Consider the following 19,489-nt stretch of genomic DNA (forward strand, 5'->3'; position numbering starts at 1 on the left):
ATTCTTCTATGCTACCACTGCAGTTTTTTTTTGGCAGTCAAATATTTGTTGTACTGCAAAGCATCCCCTACATATCCTCCTGTAATATTTATTAAAATGAGCACAAATGCAGTAGTCAAATATGGCGCAGGTAAAATTCATTCATAATTCATACAGTGCCAAGATCCATTAAAGAAAGATTTAATGAATCAAAAAATAATTTTGAAAGCAATCTGGGGACCATTCTTCTTGGAAGCAGGCAAATAAAAATAGCTCTTAAATGTGTTTCATTATAAAGGTTAATTTATTTAATTACATTTTACAGAGATTTTGGAGATTGGCAAATGTATACTACCTGAAAGCTACCTGTACTTAATTTTTATTATGTTCAATTGTGCAATTCTTTGTCATTGTACAACATACAACAAAATGTGTCTTCTGCATTTAACTGTGGCAGGGAATACACACACACACACACACACGTACACTAGGGGCTGTGAACACACACCCAGTGGGCAGCCATCCCCAGCGCCTGGGGAGTGTTTGGAGGTTCAGTACCTTGCTCAAGGGCACTTCACCCATGATGTTCCTGTCAGTCCTGGGGATTGAACCAACAACCTTCTGGAACCAAGCCCAGTCCTCTAACCATTAGGCCAAGATGGATTTTTTTTTTTGTTTGAATTAATTTCTAATTTTATTTAATTGCTGGGGACACAAAAGTTATCCCATACACCTTTTGCAAAGGTCACATTTAAGATTTGCTGTTAATATTAGTATGTATATTTAACACTTACCAAAATCTGATGAGCGTACATAGGTCGAGACAAGAAGAAGGCTGCGTCATGGGGTGTGTGGAACTGGTTACAGAGGATGTCTACGGAGGGCACCCGCTTGATGTAGTCCTCAGTGCTTAGGTTGGACGCCAAGAAGCCGCCGAACTGCACCAGGGTGTCATGACACTGAAAAAAGAGGGACAGGAAAGTGGACCCATTTATCACGGGACAAGGTTCTCCCCTCTGTTCCCTGCTCATTTCCTAGCCAAATGCAGATGCTCTTAATAAATCCTCCGGTTGCTCATTTATTTGGGGGACTGCACCTTGCTTTATTAAAGCCATTCATCACCAGGAGCCCTCCCTGGAAATCGATGGGATGCCCAGTAAAGCAATTTAGTAGAAGAGAGGCACTGGGGAAGTGATCCCCAAGCCTCACTGGTAGAAGAAAGAGCAGAATGAAGCAAAGCACTGGCTGAACCTTTGGTTGACCATTACTTAAGTTTTCAATATTCTTCACCGTAACTTCCATAGCTGTGCAAGGCCTAGAGGACAAGGCAAAAGCAAGGCAACAGGAAAAATGTCGCACAGCAGCAGCATGGATTCAAGTTAATACAAGCATTAGCATTCTTACACTGAGGTAAAATCATGGTGAATCTCAAAGCGCAAAGGTGTTAAAAAACAAAAAACAAAGCAAGAATTTTGTATCCAAAAAATACTTCATCTTTCACAATTCTTTCAATTATATTCCAGGGTTAAAATGTAACTAATAGATTTTGTTGTTTATTTCATGAATGTATTTGCAATTATTCATTTTCAGTTTACAGTGTCTCATTGGAAAACTTGTAGACATTGTGAAAAATGTTCATACCATGACTATTACAGCTTGTTTCTAAGAAACAGGAAATTCAGTTACTTGTTTGTCTAGTTTTATGTTCCATTATGATAGTATGTATACTGAGCTGAGGTAGAACGGTAGCACATTAAACTATCTGTGATGATAATTAATGTGAACTCTTGACAACGACAGCAAAAAAATACTCTTAAAATGAGACATAACAGGCTGCTGGCCTTTTGTTTGCATTAAGGATCTGGGCTCTGGTAATCATATGATAGTCTAGGAATATGACCACATTAAGTAAAGTTTTTTCAAAAACGCTTTTAGAAATGTCATTGAACGCTCATTAAATTTCTATACATAATAAAATAAGTAAAATCACAAAAGGAAACTCACCAGTTTAAAAAAAATAAATAAACACAAAATTGCAGATGTGGATACTGGTTTTGGACAAAAAATAACCCAAAAAAGTGTTAATTATTACCAGTATTTTGGCTGATTATTAATTACATCAGTAAAGAAAATTTCATATGGGTACATGCCTAATTTGAATACCCAAAATCCATGCCTAATATCCACATGCTGTGCATCACATCATTTCATCAGATCTCCCATTAGACCGTAAAACATGTGCACTGCTATTCCAAACAGTGAGGCAGCAGGAGAGTGAAGGCCCAGTGTTGGGAAGCATCTGGAGGTGCCTATCCAGGGACCACCACTCCCCACCCCCCTGCCCTCTGAAACAGCTGCTGCACTCAGGGCTGAGCCTGAACAGCATCTCGTTAGAGCTGTGCTCGGCCCTGCGAATCGAGCAGACGGGAAGATTGGCTGCACTCTTAGAGTGGTAACTATGAAAACGGACATCAAAGGAGGCCCGAGATTGCTTTGGCCCCCTTTTCACAGCTCTAATCGCTTGCGAGTGACACGGCTCCCCTTAGGAATTAGCCGCTGCTCAGATACAGCCTGGCTTCTAACTTTTTCCTCCCTCTTTGTAGGCTGTAATGTCTCAGTTGCTCTGTGTAACTGCAGGGTTGTCCCAAAGATCTGAGGTAAATGGGATGTCAACGTCACAGTTTCTGATGTCTTTTGCATGAACAGCAAAGAGAATGGAGGATGTGCAAGCCAGTCGTACAAGTGTGAGGAGTTTGGCTTGACAGAGGTGAAGTCTTCCTCACTGAAAGGTCACGGTGGGGTAATATTGTTTGCTGGGTGGAAATACGAAACAGGCTGCCCTTTGCAGTCTACTTCAACAAGAATATGACATTGTCAGACAGGGTTTGGCACCAGAAAAAATAGTGAGGAGCCTCAGGATTTGGTAGAGCTGAATACTTTGGAAAATTTAATTAGGTTACATCCATTTACTTAAATTTCCCTACTTAGAACTTATATATGTTAAAACAACATATATATTGATAAATATAGGCTGCAAATACATTTGTAGGCTTTGAAATCTGAAAAATGCACACAGCCGAACATTTACTATAAAACACTGAGCAATAATTCAAGCTGTTCTACACTCTAAATCAAGTAACTTCTAATCCAATCGACTTCAAAGGCAATTGAAGAAAACTGTGTGGGAACCATAAGGGAAAAATTAAGACCGCTTATGTACATTGCAAAAAGTCAACATATGCTTTTACAAACTAAAGTATGTGTAAAATATTAATTTCCATACTGATCAGAACATTTGATGCATAAAAATCTATCATTTAAACACAATTAAAGAAACCCTACGGAATTATAGCATCTTAAACACCATCCTTAACATAATTAATCTGTAAAGCACGTAATAGTGCCAAACATTCAAATTAATATGTACATCCTAATTTGAATAATATACCCAATACCCACGGTTTCGTATTCTTATTGAGATGAATTGCTTGATAAACATTAACGGGTACCATTCATCAACATCACAACATGCTGCCTTGTGGCGCCAAAGGGATGCTAAGTATGTAAAATAAGACCAAGGTATACAAACTACTAATTCACTGCATTTTTGGATAACAGCATGGGCAGATTTTTCAAGGTGCCAAAGAGGGCTTATGCATAAATCATGCAATCACATTCAATGCATATTCAATGGCTGAGATGAGTCGATCAATCTCGGCGGAGCATCATGGGGAGATATGGCTGGCCTGACACATTTCAGCTGATTGTAATGAGGTGCGCAAAACTTCCTGCACAGGAGGAGAAAAACAAGCCCAAATTAATAATTAAACTGCTTCCCCACTGAGGTCAGGAAAAAGCATGCCGCACATTCACACCACAAGCAATTATTCCTACAATCCTGCGTCATGAGGGTGAATTCGCTAAAAGCTCTAATTTGAGACATTCACAAAAAGGAGGAAAAAAAGATGCGCTTAACCAACGACATCATTCTGCAGCGCCACACAAAATGGAGCTGATGATGTGAGGTTGAGTTTTTAGCACCATCTGCTGAGGCATGGCTTGAAAATGTGGAGGAAATGAACAGTGAGCTGGATTACCCAGTAAGTAATTGAGCTATACAGCTGGGCAACATGAAAGGCAAATTGTGTGCATGACTGTGAGAATCCCCAAAATCTTCAAAAACTCCCACAGCAAACCTCCAATATCTGGGGAAAAATATCTTAGTCATTTGAAACATTTGTGCAAAGATTGTGTACCTGATCGTAGAGTTTTCCCACTAGCTTCAGATGTTTTTCTCCACCCTCAGAGAAGACCACACCATTTCTCTGCTGAGCCATCAACAGGCAAAGAGGGAGGGCCAGCTCGTGATCGAGCAGAGAGTCCTTCAGACGCTGAGAAGACTTCTTTGTGTTCCTGATTTGGCCGAAGTATCCTCCCTACAAATACAAAGCAAGAAAAGCACAAACTTTTAACAGAAATAAAATAGAGCAAAATAATATATTTACTTTAAAAAGGTTCCCCACACTTACAGCAGGGTTTTTGAAAGATATTTGTAAATGAGTTGTGCATATCCAAAAATGCATATCTTGTTTTTAAACATAACCAAGGTAAGGCCTCTTTCGGTTACAAGTTAACTGGGCTTTAAAAATGAAATCCAGAAATCCAGAACAGAAATCCAGAGCACGAAACAAGTACAGGCTGTCCTATTAACCTAAAATGATTTAGGTGATTACACCCAATATATCCCTAATTTAAAAGATTTTTTTGAAAGAGCAAATTAATAGAAGGGACAACTCAGATTACACAGAAACCACAAATATTTCAAAGTTGTATTGTTCTATTCCTCCTTAAGGAAGACGATTTTAATGCGTTGACATTCAGGACATCCAATCCCATTTCTTATTTTTACCTCTACCCCTTGTTTTTGGAGTGTCATCTTGCCCCTTGGAACATAGCTGCAAGTTGTAGTGAATTAAATCTTCTCCTATGAAATGGGAACACCTTACAAGGGCTTGGCAGATATTCAGAACTCAAAAAGATCACCGCTTCTTTATCAGGCTACTGAGGTACTCTGTAGGCAGCTCTGCAAGAGGAGCATTGCTGGACTTAAGTTAAATTTAGGGCATCATATGCCTTCAGAAGTGTTAGACAATCATATTACATTTCCTACTCCTAAACCTTGAGATATGAAGTTGAATTCAGTTACTTGTGAAAAATGTCCTGTTCCACCTTAAAGGTTGCATTAAACTCAGCAATAAACCACAGCAATATATTGATTAATAAGGTGAATTCTAACACTTCGTTTGAGCTTCTAAGAAAACTGTCCTAACACTTTACCCTACCCTTCTATCTGAAGAACAAAAGACACCTGACCCTTTGGCAAAATGAATCAGTAAATCTAAGTGGTAGGGGCAAGTGGTGAAATGGACACAAATTTAGAAAAAGTAAAATTCACCAAATTAAAATTTGGCCCTTCAACTATATATAAATGGTATCTGATCAGGTGCAACGGCGGTCAAATGGAAGGTTCACAAAACCACCCAGAGTGTAAGCTCTTGTAGTGAGCAGCATAAGCTTTGGCTAAGACTAATATATTAAAGTTAGCCTCCGAACTTGAATGTAAAATGGGTATTACAGAGAATTAATCTGAATTTGTCCTTTCAGAATCCTGTCAGATTTTATTCATTAGAATCATTTAGCAAGTGGCATGAATCTCATTTGAATTTTTTTCTTTTTTAATATGCCCCTCATGCCTAAGATTCGGGTCCAAAAAATAAATAAAATATAGCCGCAAGTGGCAATTCCCGGGGTCCAAGCTGGTATTCACTGGTAGAAGAACAATGCGCTAGCATATGAGCTGTCCTGAGATAGAAGGGGGTCCTTGGGGAAGTTTGTGTCGCGTTTGTAAGGTGGTCCTTGCTGTTCTGGCATCTCTTTGGAGATGTAGCATGAGATGGAGGAGTAGCGTATGACAGAGACAGCATAGAGCACATTAGTCCCTCTGGAGTTGCACCCTGGTTTCTCACCCTAACGTTCAGGACCCCCAAACAGCAGGTATGATGTGGAGTTGCTTGTACTCGAGTCTGTCATCAGTGGACACAGGACACTGTCTGCTGGATGTGTTTGATTGTGGACTATTCCCAGTCCAGGAGTGATGCTGAGGGATTTAAATCTCCAACACCAGTCATACCTGCTGTATGGGTGTCCTGACCATTGAAGACCAGGGTGAAAGCGAGAAATCTGTTGCAGAGCAAGAGGTTAGCATACGACATTTCCTGAAGCAGGAGCCACACTTTGTAGGATAGACTTTGTAGTGCTTTTAAATATGATCCTTGATGTTCTGGTGTCTCAGCAGAGCAGGATTTTATTAAGGAGTGGTAGTGAATGAGTGGGTGAATTTCTGGTCTGCAGACAGGTGAGAGTTGGGCTTGGGGTAGAGAGACAGCAGAGAGCACAGAACTCACTCTGGAAATTCACCCTGGATTCTGACCCAATGTTCAGGAGCCCCACAAAGCAGAGATGATTTAGGTAGTAGATCATTCTGAGAACTGCAGTGACACTGACATTTTGGTGATAGGTCATTGTCTGTAGCGCTCTTATGAGTGAATAAGACAGAGCAGTGCTGCTGGAGATTTTAGCACCTGTTTCCACTCACTGTCCACACTTGTAGATACACATATTTTCTTGATCAAACTTATAGATATAAAGACAGAGACTGTAGCTCATACATTCTCAGAACTTTAGTGACACTGACATTGTGGTTATATATCAGTGTGTGTAGCGCTCTTATGAGTGAATCAGACAGAGTCCACAGAGTTACACACACCTACTCTGTGGGTCCACATCATAGAAATAAAGGCAGAGACAGTAGCTCATAAATTTTCAGCATACCTGCTGTGTGTATGTCCTGACCATTGAAGAACATGTGAAAAGGAGCAATGAAAGTATGCACAGGAAGAGGTGGAACCCTCTCTGTAATTTTAGATCTACAAAGTGCTGCTGTGGACAGTGGAGCTGATAACATGGACAATGAATGTAGAAATGAGGAGGTGGTCAGTGTTTATTGCTGTACATCTGCATTTCTGTGTCTGCATTCTCTGGCCTTCTCTGATTGGCAGGGGGGAGGGGAGGTGGAGAGGTGACAGTGTGTGTGAGGAGGAGGAGAGGGAGGGACTGAGGGGTGATTCTGCATAACAGAAAGAAGTCTGCAGGCATAGATGCGATGTAACTGATATATTTGAGCAAGAACTAGGCACAGTGGCGCAGCAGGTAGTGTCGCAGTCACAAAGCTCCAGGGACCCTGAATTGGATAAGTGGTTACAGATAATGGATGGATAGTCCTTGGATCAAAACCCAATATAGACATATGTGGTATCATGAGAATCGTAAGAACCTGAACTTTAGTAATTATCAAAAAAAATGTGGAACTTTTATTACTGTGTGATTGCAGCCTCTGCTTTGCCTTTGAAACATTGCATAAGAAACAGCTGTAACTCACAAATGCTTTAGTCATATGTTATGAAAATGCACAAGCTCCTTTCCCATGGTCTTCAGAATATATCTATCTCATCTTGCTGATACTGCATCTCTAGGTGGTGGTGTAATCAAATAATAACCTATGCAACCAGTTGCTGTCTAAATGTAGCGCCCCTTTCTGTGCAATGTGGTCACATTTGGCACACTACTTCAGAGTAATGACGTACATATGTGTACCAAGTTTTGTTTGATTTGGGCAAAGTTTGTTTGAGTTATAGCTCAAAGAGTGCATCGAGCCCGACCCATGCTTATTTGTTGAATAACTGTCACAACAGCGTGTCAAAAGTTCAAACTTTTTTAAATAATTATTTACCTAGAGTCTATACAGATTTCAAAAATACCAGTTGTTTATTAATAAGACAAATTTCCAGGGAGGAGTTCGAAAAGCTCCATTTTCACATACCTGACTATTGTGGATAAACTGCATTTTTTGACAATAGTTGTAACTGCAAAGTTGTAAGACACTATGCAGAGTATGCAATAAAGCAAACTGCTTGTCAATATGTTTATATTTCGCTGAGATATTCCATATTTTCCTGTTATGAAAATTTTTATGGGCTTAGGAAATGCTGCCATGAACATACCATGCAAGTCTCATGGTGATAGGACCTTGTTAAAATCATTAAACAGCTGCTGAAATTTGATTGGCCGATGGGGGGTTTGTTTTAATCGAATATGACATCATCGTCATAGAATCTAATTCAGGACATCACCCACTACATGCATACCAATCGGACAATCCTGTGAAGTGTAACAAATTTTTTGTTGTTATAGCGCCCCCTAAGCTTGCAATTGCACAACCAAGTACTTATGTCTTCCAGGCCTTATAGGGATCAAGCATGTGAAGTATCGTAACATTAGAAGAAAGCGTTTGTGAGTTATAGCTGTATTTGTCTGATTTTTGGAACGCGAGTGCCACCTCTAATTCGGCGGAGTCTGGAAGCCGAGCAGTGATGAAATTCCAACTTTTTCTGAATAATTATTAAAGTTCAGGTTCTTAGGATTCTGCTGATACCACATATGTTCATATTGGGTACATTTCCAGGGACTAGTTCTTGCTCTAAAATTTGTGCGATTTCGCATTTTATGTAGGGTCTGACCTGAGGAATAGACCTGAGGGGTAGAAGACAAAGATGGAAACGCGTTTTGTGTCGCTATAGCACCACCATCAGGCTGATCGGGCTGATTCTTTGCGCCTGAGTAGCGGGAGGTTTTACTACCAGTTGACCAAACGACAAGCCTGTAGGACTTACGGTTTGGGCTGCCCATCGCGTTTCATCGGAGAAAAAGAAGAAGAAGAAAAAACGGAACAAAAACAATATGGTTCCAGCACTTGCAGTGCTTGGACCCCTAATAAATATCTCTTAAGAAGGAGAGCACAATGCACCGCAACCACTATATGAATAGTGGTATTAGTATTGAACTTACCATGGAAAAGTAAATGCAAATCTTACTGTCTAAAATGCATCTCTCTGGCCAATCAGTGTTTCAATGAGCTTATAACTATCAAATAAATATTTCAAATAATCAATATAAAAACACTTGATAATTGATTCAGCAAACAAGAACCATGGATTTCTGAAGTTTATTCAAAAGTTACATGCAAACTGTCATTAAATTACCTCTGCTTTGAGCTGCTCTCCTCCAGTCATGGCCTCCAGCTGTTCCACTGTCATTTCGTCAGTGATCTCGATGCCTGCCATTTTCTGCACCACCTCTTTCAGGATCAACAGGTCAAAACTGGCGAAAAGGGAAAGGTTGCAGTCATTGCTTTTTTTAAACTGGAGAGCAAACTATTTACAATAACAGGGTCCGCTAATATAATTTGCCAGGACCCAGTAATGTTAACGCTGTTAAAATGCCAGGTGTTCCATAATGGCTTTACATCTCTGTCAACACAGAGCCCCCAGGAGTACAAAGCACAACAGAAAATAAAGAAGAAAATGACTCAGAAGCACGGGGAGCAGCACTGTTCTGCCATTGCTGAGTCAAGTCAATCAAAACAGCAGACGGGGGGATTGCAATGGGTTCAAAGGCACTGAAAGGGGAAGGGAGGCTTTTGAGACACCAAGTTAAATGCTAACAGGACTGACAGCAAGGACACACTCGCAAAATTCTCACACATCCTTTTCTACTGTACTTGGATTCGGGCAGCTATGTTATCAGGGAGGTAAGTGTGGGGCTCTTTCAGAGAAGCTTTTCAAAAGCAAGTCACAGCTCAGCATTAACAGGCACATCGAGGCCCTGCTCGCACAATCAGGCCTTTGAGGACAAGGATCGGGCTGACGAGGCAGCTGCCCCACTCTCGCGCACGCACACAAAAAATTTGACTTGGACAGAGAGTCACACCAGAGCTGAGTGATTTTAAAATATATAAATAATTTTTTTAGCCATTATTGTGATTTAAATAGTTCTCTAAAATTATGCCCCAAGCCCTTCCTCCCTCCCTCTTTAAGAAGACCTGCACATCCATTTTGTTTGGAGCTTGAGGCTTGTATGCTGAATGTAGGGTGCCAGACAGCCAGATCCGCAGAGTTCTGCAAAAAGTTCTGCAGAGCTGTTAGGTTAAATTTCCCCACATTAAACTTAAGGTTATTTAAAAAAATAAATAAATAAGTCATTATGTATATTCAAATGCAGCTGAGAAAAATTTAAATTTTAATGTTCACATAAATAAAGTAGACTGAGCTTGTATTGTGTGACCCAGGTTTTGTTATTTTAAAAAAGGCAACAAAATATAAAAACCATTTGGTTAGTCTGTAATTTACATACTACATAAGCTAGCTAGCTAAAGCAAGTAAAAAAAACAAAAAAAAAACAAAAAAAAAAGAATGAGATTCATTTACATAAATAACATATAAACGTGAGTGTGAGCACATACCTCTTTCCTGCCTTCAGTTGGTTTGTAACATACTGCAGCAGGCCAGCCAACTCGATTGGGTACTTCCGGCAAACTGCTCCACAAAGGCTAGCAAGACCTACAGAGTTAGAATAATTCACATTTAAGAAAGTGAGAAAAACTGAATGCAAAAATGATTTACCAACCAAAAAAAACAACATTAATGACAAACATACTGATATTTAAATTAAAAACGACAACCCTGAGTGCACTAAAAAGCGGCCTGACAAGCAGCAAGGTCAGACATTTTGAAATGACATTTGAAAGTCTATTAACTCTGATGTTGGTTGGATCAATTTTATCAAGCTTAAGAGAATGTCTAGGGGGCTTTTAAAAAAAAAAAAAAAAGAAAGAAACTCACTTTGAAGCCAAGATGAAATAGTAGTGTCGTCATGCTTCATCTTCTCTTTCTCAGGGTTAGCTAGAGCTTCAATAATACAATCTATCGTAGGATCAAGGGCTAGAACATGCACAGGCTTCTTATCTTTCAAGATACGACATCAGAATTGAATGGCAACTGCAACTCAATTCATCATTTACATATACATAAAATATGGCTTCTGCAACTATCAAAGCACAAGAAAGTCACAGTTAACAATAGAACTGTGAGTACACTGTACTTCATAAGAGTGCAGAAGCATCATTTAAGGCTAAGATTCTAGTGAAGGAGAAGCATTACATATGTTACTGAGAATGGAGACAAATAACAGGGTTGGAGTTTTGAGGGGATCAGCAAGTTCCTGAGAGAACGCTCATTATGCTGAAGGGGAGAGATGCTGAGCAGAATTATTATTCTGCTCGGAAGTGGGTGGTGGGCTGTAATTATCAGCAGGCAAGAGGAAAAAAGGATACAAGCCAGCACATCATAGTTGAGAGAGGTGAGGTATTTCAGGGAGTCCACCACAGGGGTGATGAGGTTGTCATACCACTGGATCTGCGACAGGATCTAAACAAAAACAAGACAAGGGAATTAAAACAGCAGCCAATATATTGGGCACCGGTAAAAGTCACTAGAATAAAAGCAGTCAACAGAAAATATCTAGCAGTGTGTTCTTTTAAGCCCACGGAGTTAAAATCCTGACAGAATTGTACAATGACTAATTTGCCGGTAAAGCAACTCTGATTCTACCGTGTTTCCCCGAAAGTAAGACAGTGTCTTACATTCTTTTTACCCCCGAAAGTCCCACTATGTCTTACTTTCGGGGTATGTCTTATATTGGTAAAAAATGTCGATTTTTGTTTTAACCATAAAATTAACATTTATTAACAACCTGAACAGTATGGTATTCACCATAAAACAGTTTTATAAAAGCAAGTGCCAAGAATGTCTTGTTACAACCGTATCATGACGGTATTTCCATGTATAACATGTAAAACAATGAAAAACGGTAAGAACGAACAGTTTGAATATGTTATACTGGAAGATAAAACAGATTTATTCCATGACAACCATGGCCATGCCAATCAGAGCGGCCACCAGCGGCTGCACATGAGGGCACTGAGGCTGCGTGTTGGACCACGGAAAACATTACTGCTGCTCCCGCAGCCTCCACATCCCTCCGCTCATTCCGCTCCAGATCCGTCCGCATCCCGCAGTTAATGCAGCAAAAGGTACCGGTACTATGGCTTATATTTTTCCAACGTACAGTTTACTATGTCTTACTTTCGGGGTACGTCTTACATTAGCCGACCCCCCTAAAACCCACACTGCGTCTTACAATCGGGGGTGTCTTACTATCGGGGAAACACGGTAAGAGCATCTACTCTTTATAAGCTTACAGGATGTCAGAACTCAGAAACATCTATAATTACAGTTTTTTGAGGTAGGAGGTTAGTAGGAGATGACGGTGCTGCCTTCACTGCCTTTAATAAGAACACCAGAGCGCAGTGGAAAGAGGGCTTTTCTGCATGACTGCAGGCTTTGACCGTCTCTGGAGCAGCATGGTTTCCTTCTGAGATGCTCTCGCCTTTTTGTCTCACCCACAGGTTTTTATAGAATTCTCTCTGAAATGCTAACGAGCTTTAGGCTCCCGAGCGTTCTACTCGTGGCGTCCCGAAGCTCCCTGCTCTCCTTCTCTCGTCTATGCATGAGCGCTGATGTCAGAGCTCTATTCTGCACCAGACATTTTTCACATAGAGCTGTGCTAGGAACTAGGAATGGCTGTGGCCTTTTGCTTACATGGATTAAAACTTTCACTTCTTAGAAAACCTAGAGTTATCAGGCAATTTGTAATTTGTATGATGATAAAGCCCAACACTTTTTGGCTTTTGCCAAAAAAAATAAAGTTATACCAACAAGATTAATATATTAAAGCAAGCTATACATCACTGATACAAATAAAGTAATAAATAATTAATAAATATTTTTAAAAATAACGCAATTTTGAGAGCTGCACAAGGGCTGCTTGCAACATTACAACAAACCAAATCAATGTTATGAGTGATGGGACTGTTGAAAAGCCACCAAAAAGTTGGGTAAATCAAAGAAAAACAAAATTCAATACAGTTCTTGGTTTAACTTAACAAGCCCCTATTCGAAAAAGAGAGAGCCATTCAGATGAATGAGATTAGTACAAATATCTTTTGTCAATTTCTTTTTTACAACAAATATTCACACAAGTCTTTAATATCCATTTTAAGCGTTCACATCTCTTGATGTATCGATGAATGATTTTTCAAAATTATTTACTTAAATATTTATTGCTAACATTGCTGTTTAAATGTTATATTTTAGCCTACATTGTACTTGCTTAAAAGTTGGTAACATACTTCAAAATTGTCAAGTATTATTATAGTCATCAAGAGGATGACTAAAATAATATAGATGTGAATCCTGTGAACTTTCTGAATCAATACTAATGAAAAAAGGTCACTTCACAGGTTAAAAAACATTAAAATTGGGACATATCTAACATAATTACATGTTTAAAACTGTGTATAATCTTGTAATAATTATAATTATTATTGTAATCTTGTAATTCTAAACAAAAAATGCAATTTTACAAGATATTTCCACAGATTTTCAGAACACATGCAGAGCCAATTTCAGTGTAATTGTTTATAGAAATAATAGGTGATAGTAGGTCTGTAGGTGAACTGGTAGTGTGGTAAAACACAAACATAAATAACAAACCTGAACAAGTCAACAGATTGCATTAAAAAGTTAATATTAACATTTTTAATAAAACATTTCATTGCATTAACATTTAAAATTACATTTAAAAATGCAGATAGTCAAATTGATAGAAAAGAGTAAAAAAAGTACCCCTCCCTAGTGACTATGCACTCTCAGCTCAGCATTTATACACTTCTTACCATTCTGGTGCACCTGCAATAAATCTGGATGCACGTGATCACTACGGACCTCGCTGACTAATCAAGTCAGTCTGGAGGAGCTAAATTTAGATTTGTGTCCACCATTCCGGTGTTAGGCCAGGGCAGTGGGTTTATAAATGCACTTTTTAATCTCGGGAGCAATGAAAATTGATGGCACGTTGCAGATAATAAAGGGTCCCAGTAAAAGCCCGTCATTAGTCTAGCCGACCATTATGGCCGTCACGAGTGATAAAACACTCACATAATCAAAGAGAATGGTGGGGTTACTGTGGCTCAGCTTGCCAATCTGCCTCCCTGAGGGCTTCACGTTCTCCTTGGTCAGCCGCCTAAAAAATAAAAACAGAACATGGAAAGAAAAAGAGAATAATAAAACATATTTTAGGGAAACATCTTACACTTATATTACAATCAGAGGTTGTTCTCCTTATGCCATAAAGGCGGCCATCTACACCATTCAGTCATATGCCAAAGTTGGGTTTTCCCTGGTCACACGATGTTTTCCTGATTTTCTAATTGAAAATAAACACACATGCTCTGCAGAGAACACACTTCTACATTTTTTAAATGCACAATTATGACTTACTTGCAGTAATCAATGTAAATATTAATTGTGGCTTATATACAAGTTAATATACTTTCCAATTTCTAAAAATAAATAGAAAAATGTCATATATATGTTTGTTTTCTGTAGGAGACACATTAACTTTTCACTTACTATATTAATTAAAAATGACAGTAGCCCAATTTTTTTTTGTATCTGTCCCACAAATACAGCATATATTAATGAAGTAATGGGTATCTGCAGTGGATCTCCAAAGCGCCTTCAAAACTAGCAAGACAATGACAGATCTGCGTCCAATGAGCCGCTACTCCCCACTGTAGCTCACCTCCCCGCAAATGCATCAGAAGTGCAGATTTAGGCTCAGTGGAGGCCTGTGGTAGAAACAGACAGTTCTTCACAGTTCATAACGACAAACTTTAATTGCGAAGGGCATGTGTGTTCCCCCTAAAGGGCGGTAGGCTCGAGGAGGACAGTGTCATTGTTTTAATGAGGGAAGACTGAGCTGTACTTGAAATGTAAAAGGAAAAGGAGAAAACAACACAAAAAAAAAGGTTCATGAAGAAAGGGTGCATTGGAGAGAAAGACGGGGGCACAGTTAGAATAACTGTGCAGGGCAAATTAAGTGATCAAATATGAGCAAGATCAGACATACAGACTTAAGCACAACCACAGAGCCAAAGTGGAAGCTCAGGTGTTTCTTGAATAGCACTGAGAGGTGTAAAGGATTTGTTTAAATTTCAGAGCACAGTAAGTAAGCTTTAATGACACATGGGTTAACATGATAAACAAAGCAACACTGTACAAGGTGGAATGCACCAATTTCATTGAGATGTATCATGATACTAGTGCTGAATGATATGAGCACAAATCAATAATTGTAAATTTTAACACAAGATGCTCCAGTATTAAAGCTGAGATATTTATTCTAATGTTGCTGGAAGCTTGTTCCTCTCTTGTTTTTTAAGCACTGTTTATCTTTGGTGTGTGATTGTGTTTTGGTCTCTGAAACTGTTTTACGGAAATTCTTGAACGCAACCGTGACGTCACTGGTGGACAACAGCTGAACAACGGCGCGGTAAAACACCGTTATGACTGACTGTTATGACAGTATCTAGCTAGCTAAATAACCAACTTTATTCTTAACAATAGCCTAGCAATAAGCTAAACTCAAATGTAGAGGTACCGTTATTCTTGTAAATGTGATCGAAGTCGAACTCGAATTCATCAGACACTATAAACCTCCGTAATGCAGCTACGTAGCCGAGTATAATCTGAGCCACCGAGTTTAGCAAGTCAAGCTAACGTTAACTAACACCAACTAAAACAGGCGAAGTAAGTGTCCTCACCCTGTTTACCTCCATGTTACAGAGGCTCTTGAACACCTTTCGTTGGTTTCCTTACATGCCCATATTGTTGGAAAAGTGCCAGTGAAATGAGCACTACAGGTAACGGAGTGAGCGGATGGTCCCACTGTACATTGAATTATTGCAGCCAAAAACAACACACCTTTAATTAGTAATTAAATAAAGTGCAACTTCTAGAGTTGTTGTCTATCATCTACGTCACATGCAAGACTCCTATTAGAGTTTCCGAACAACGATTTGGGGGGGGCAACGGTCTTTTAAAGCATATTCCTTGAATTACTAAGAAATAACATGTTTTCTGACTATCAATAAACACAAGTTAAGTCCAATTAATATAAACCTAAACAGGGTAATTTATGTTTACTCCATTTTGCATCGACCTTGTACCATCTTTAAGCACTTGATAGATGTTATTATAGTGCAAGAGCAGCACCACTACACTCCCCTTTGCACCCTAGGGTTAAAAATCCTCACTTGAGTAAGCACACAAAGCAGGCTAAAGCACTGGGGCATGTTAAAATTTAAGTCACCCTGTATAACTTCATAAACGTAAAATCATGCATCTAAAAAACAGCATCACTAGTGGATTGGTTGTGTCTGGCTGATTCCTGATCCTTTTAATAAGGTCAGCATTTCTACCGACACTGATCCTGTATATGGATTTGTGCATCACTGTGAATAATGCCATTCCATTCGGAACAGACAGGGAAAGAAATATACTTTGAGCCCACACATACACGCAAGAACCCTAGAAGTGCTGTAACACAGTACCAGGGGTATTATAAGACATATGGTCTATGTCTACACACAGATACAGACCATGGTTGAACAAAACCGGACTCCTAAAGAGGTGAGAGTACATTAGGATTTAGACGGCATACACTGAGAAGCCTCATGAAAATCTAATGGCGAATTTTTTAAGGTTCTCTGTGTGTGTGGAGGGGGGGTCTCAGCCTCACAGTAATCCTAAAGAATCAAGAGCAGTTCTTCATTTCTGCATCAGTGCTCAGAAAGATCCTCTGCGGTACCAATGCAGTCTTCCACTCTCCATCACCTGCATCCTTTCTTGCTCATACACACTGAAGTGGGCCTCTCTTATTCTCTCCCTCTATGCTTACTTGAAGGTTACTAATGTAATTATTGTTCTAGCATGAATGAAGTGCATCTTCACATATTCCTATACAAAATCTTTTTTTTAAAAGTTGCAAGGCTGTATATATGCTATTAAATAAACAGTTCTAATGGTTTGGTGTGGAACCTCAACAACAACAACAACTATAAAATACCTAGCAGCACCTCACAAAGGGTTCAGTTTATTTATTGGTAGTATACATGTTCCTCTGAGACCCAAACCAATATGACCCTTTTTGACATTTTAATTTTACCTTTTTCCCCTCTTGTTTTGCCTCTGCTACAGACCGATAACTAAATGACCTATGCTGTCCTTGGCTGCCCTGTAGTCTCCCTGATTAAGAAACCAGCCTGGGCAGACTTCAGTGTGAATGCTGAATAAATGTTTATGGCATCAAAAAATGTATATAATTGTCTGTTTCAAAATTGAACCTTTTATGTTTCCCCCCCATGGGCCTTTGGTGTGTGTGTATCCAGAGACCACCAACTGTAAAGTTGTCTGCAGTGCACTGCCTTATGGTCTTCAAGGTATGCTTCGACGCAGGGACTGTTGATGAGATTCCTATAAGGCCTAATTATGTCCATGTGGACACAGCACAGAAGCACTGCTGCTTGGGAGGGGAAAACGATGGGGAATAGAAAGCCATTAACTTGTGGAAAAGCACATTAGCGTGGGATTAACCGCAGTGGGGATAAATATAAGGATAGGTTTAAAGGAATAAGCAGCACGAAATTATTTAAATCCGTCTTAAGGTGCACAATTAGTTTGCAATTACATATTTCATTTCAACACCACAAAGAAAAGAGAAAAATGTGCGGAGAAAATGACTAAATAAATAAAAAAATATATGCAATAAAACTCTGTGTGCAATAAAGGTGGTCACTATCCCAATGTCACTTTAAGAACTTGTTAAGAACATATTAAAAGGAATTATAAAACATAGTGACCGTTTAGATTAATAATCTCCATCTAGTTATGCTGGCATGAAAACAAGCATGAATCCACAAATCATATAACATCAATTAAAGCAATGTAAGTGCTGACAGCAGGACAGGAGCTAAATAATTTTTGTAAGGAGAGTTTTTCAGGTCAATGCAGGGCTGTCAGTATAAGTAATAGACATCCCTCTAGTCCCTCTTCACCAAAGTAAGAGCTGTCAGGGCCCGTGGGAACAATGAACAAAGAACATCATGATGTCTCCTCGTAAGAGTGACAGAAACAAATCCTGATTCCTTTCTTTTAATATCCATGTCAAATACTGTGTGTTGCCATTAAGAACATTGCTGCAGTGTACAAAAGTTGTGGGCTTTCGTTCATTGTCAAGTGTTTCAGACTCTGTCATCACTTCTCACCCCGAGGCCACTGGCCCTCAGAAGGGCAGCACGGAATCTCCAAGGGACTTACTGAACCTTGCTCATTTTTGCAGCTGTTTAATTCAACCGCTACACTTTCAGTTGCCTCTTCGAACAGCTCGTTTGAAAATTACACCATGTACCATTTAGCAGTGCTGCTAAATCTATGCCACTGGCATGTTAAGATTGTACTGGGTCCATCAAGTCCAACTTGACCCTTTAGTGGAAAACAGGTTAAAAAAATCTCTCTGGGTCAAACAAAGCCTACTCTTATAACAGATGTAAATGTTGGGGTATAAAATTGCTTTGATGATTCTAAAACTCCGCTATAAAACATTCTCTATCAATCTGCATTAAAAAAACAAAAGCAAAGAGAAACTAGGCCAGCCTAGTTTTGCCGGACCACCATTAGCCATTGTCAAAGAGGTTCTGGCATTTCAAAAGCAGGAAAGCATAAAATACATACCCTTGTCACTGGAAGGTCTGGAGAAGCTTTGGTGCTTCATATCAATGTCTTTGCTTACAATAATAACAAATAATAACAAACTATTAAACTAGTTTATCTTGTCACTTTCTGACAGCGTGTGTATGATCATGGAAAGCCTGTTATTTTCTGTTCATACAAAGCTACAAAACTGAAGCACTGTGTTGAAATGACATTAAAGCAACTCGCTTACCAGAAAGCAACAAGTTAACATTTAAGTATTTGAATATTTCTAAAACCAAGCTCCTTAACATTTTATCAACCAAGTAATCTATACTTGATAAAGGAACAGGGCATTAAGGGGTAAAAGAACTAGTTATGTACTGACTTAAATTTCTATACAGGTCTGATAAAATGGTGCTGTAAATAATTCACAGCCTCGTTTATTTTGAGTAACACCTCGCTCTGGTGTTCCGGCTTTAATGATCCAGAGATTTCGCCCGTTTTCATGTAAAGTTAAACAAAAAGCTGTGCAGATGTAATTTACTGGTCAGAAAGTCAGTATTGGTGAGACGTGTCCGTGTATTCGTGTCGTTATAGGAACAGACAAGATGACTTTGTTTGTTAAATATATAGCAGAAAACAAAAGGCTGAGTCACAGAAAGGCCTCCAAATTTAAAGAAGGGACTATGATAAATATTACCTCAGCTCAAGGCTCCAGTAAAACACTGAGCTGCTCACCACGGTGGACGGTGGACCTACAGCGCTAAAGCAGCGCGAGTGTGTCCCAATTGAGCTCTCAACACACTGACTCCTTGAACACTTCAACTCTCGCGCCTTCTGCTCACCTTTCAACAATGTCATCAAAGTGAACACTTCAATGAAGGATTTAGGGCTTATGGCAA

General features: G+C 39.3%; 1 protein-coding gene across 1 annotated transcript in view; it reads right to left on the bottom strand.

Moving 5' to 3' along the window:
- thoc2 (THO complex 2) overlaps window positions 1-19,489 on the bottom strand; it is a 70,635-nt gene that overhangs the window by 20,233 nt on the left and 30,913 nt on the right. The window contains exons 16-22 of the mRNA XM_066648878.1: window positions 13,992-14,076; window positions 11,267-11,360; window positions 10,776-10,856; window positions 10,397-10,493; window positions 9,138-9,255; window positions 4,236-4,415; window positions 774-938 (exon numbers count right to left, since the gene is read on the bottom strand). Coding sequence (XP_066504975.1) covers window positions 774-938; window positions 4,236-4,415; window positions 9,138-9,255; window positions 10,397-10,493; window positions 10,776-10,856; window positions 11,267-11,360; window positions 13,992-14,076 — 820 coding nt within the window. The remainder of the gene's footprint in view (window positions 1-773; window positions 939-4,235; window positions 4,416-9,137; window positions 9,256-10,396; window positions 10,494-10,775; window positions 10,857-11,266; window positions 11,361-13,991; window positions 14,077-19,489) is intronic.

This window comes from Hoplias malabaricus, chromosome 17 (genome assembly GCF_029633855.1).
Source record: "Hoplias malabaricus isolate fHopMal1 chromosome 17, fHopMal1.hap1, whole genome shotgun sequence".
Taxonomy (NCBI): domain Eukaryota; kingdom Metazoa; phylum Chordata; class Actinopteri; order Characiformes; family Erythrinidae; genus Hoplias; species Hoplias malabaricus.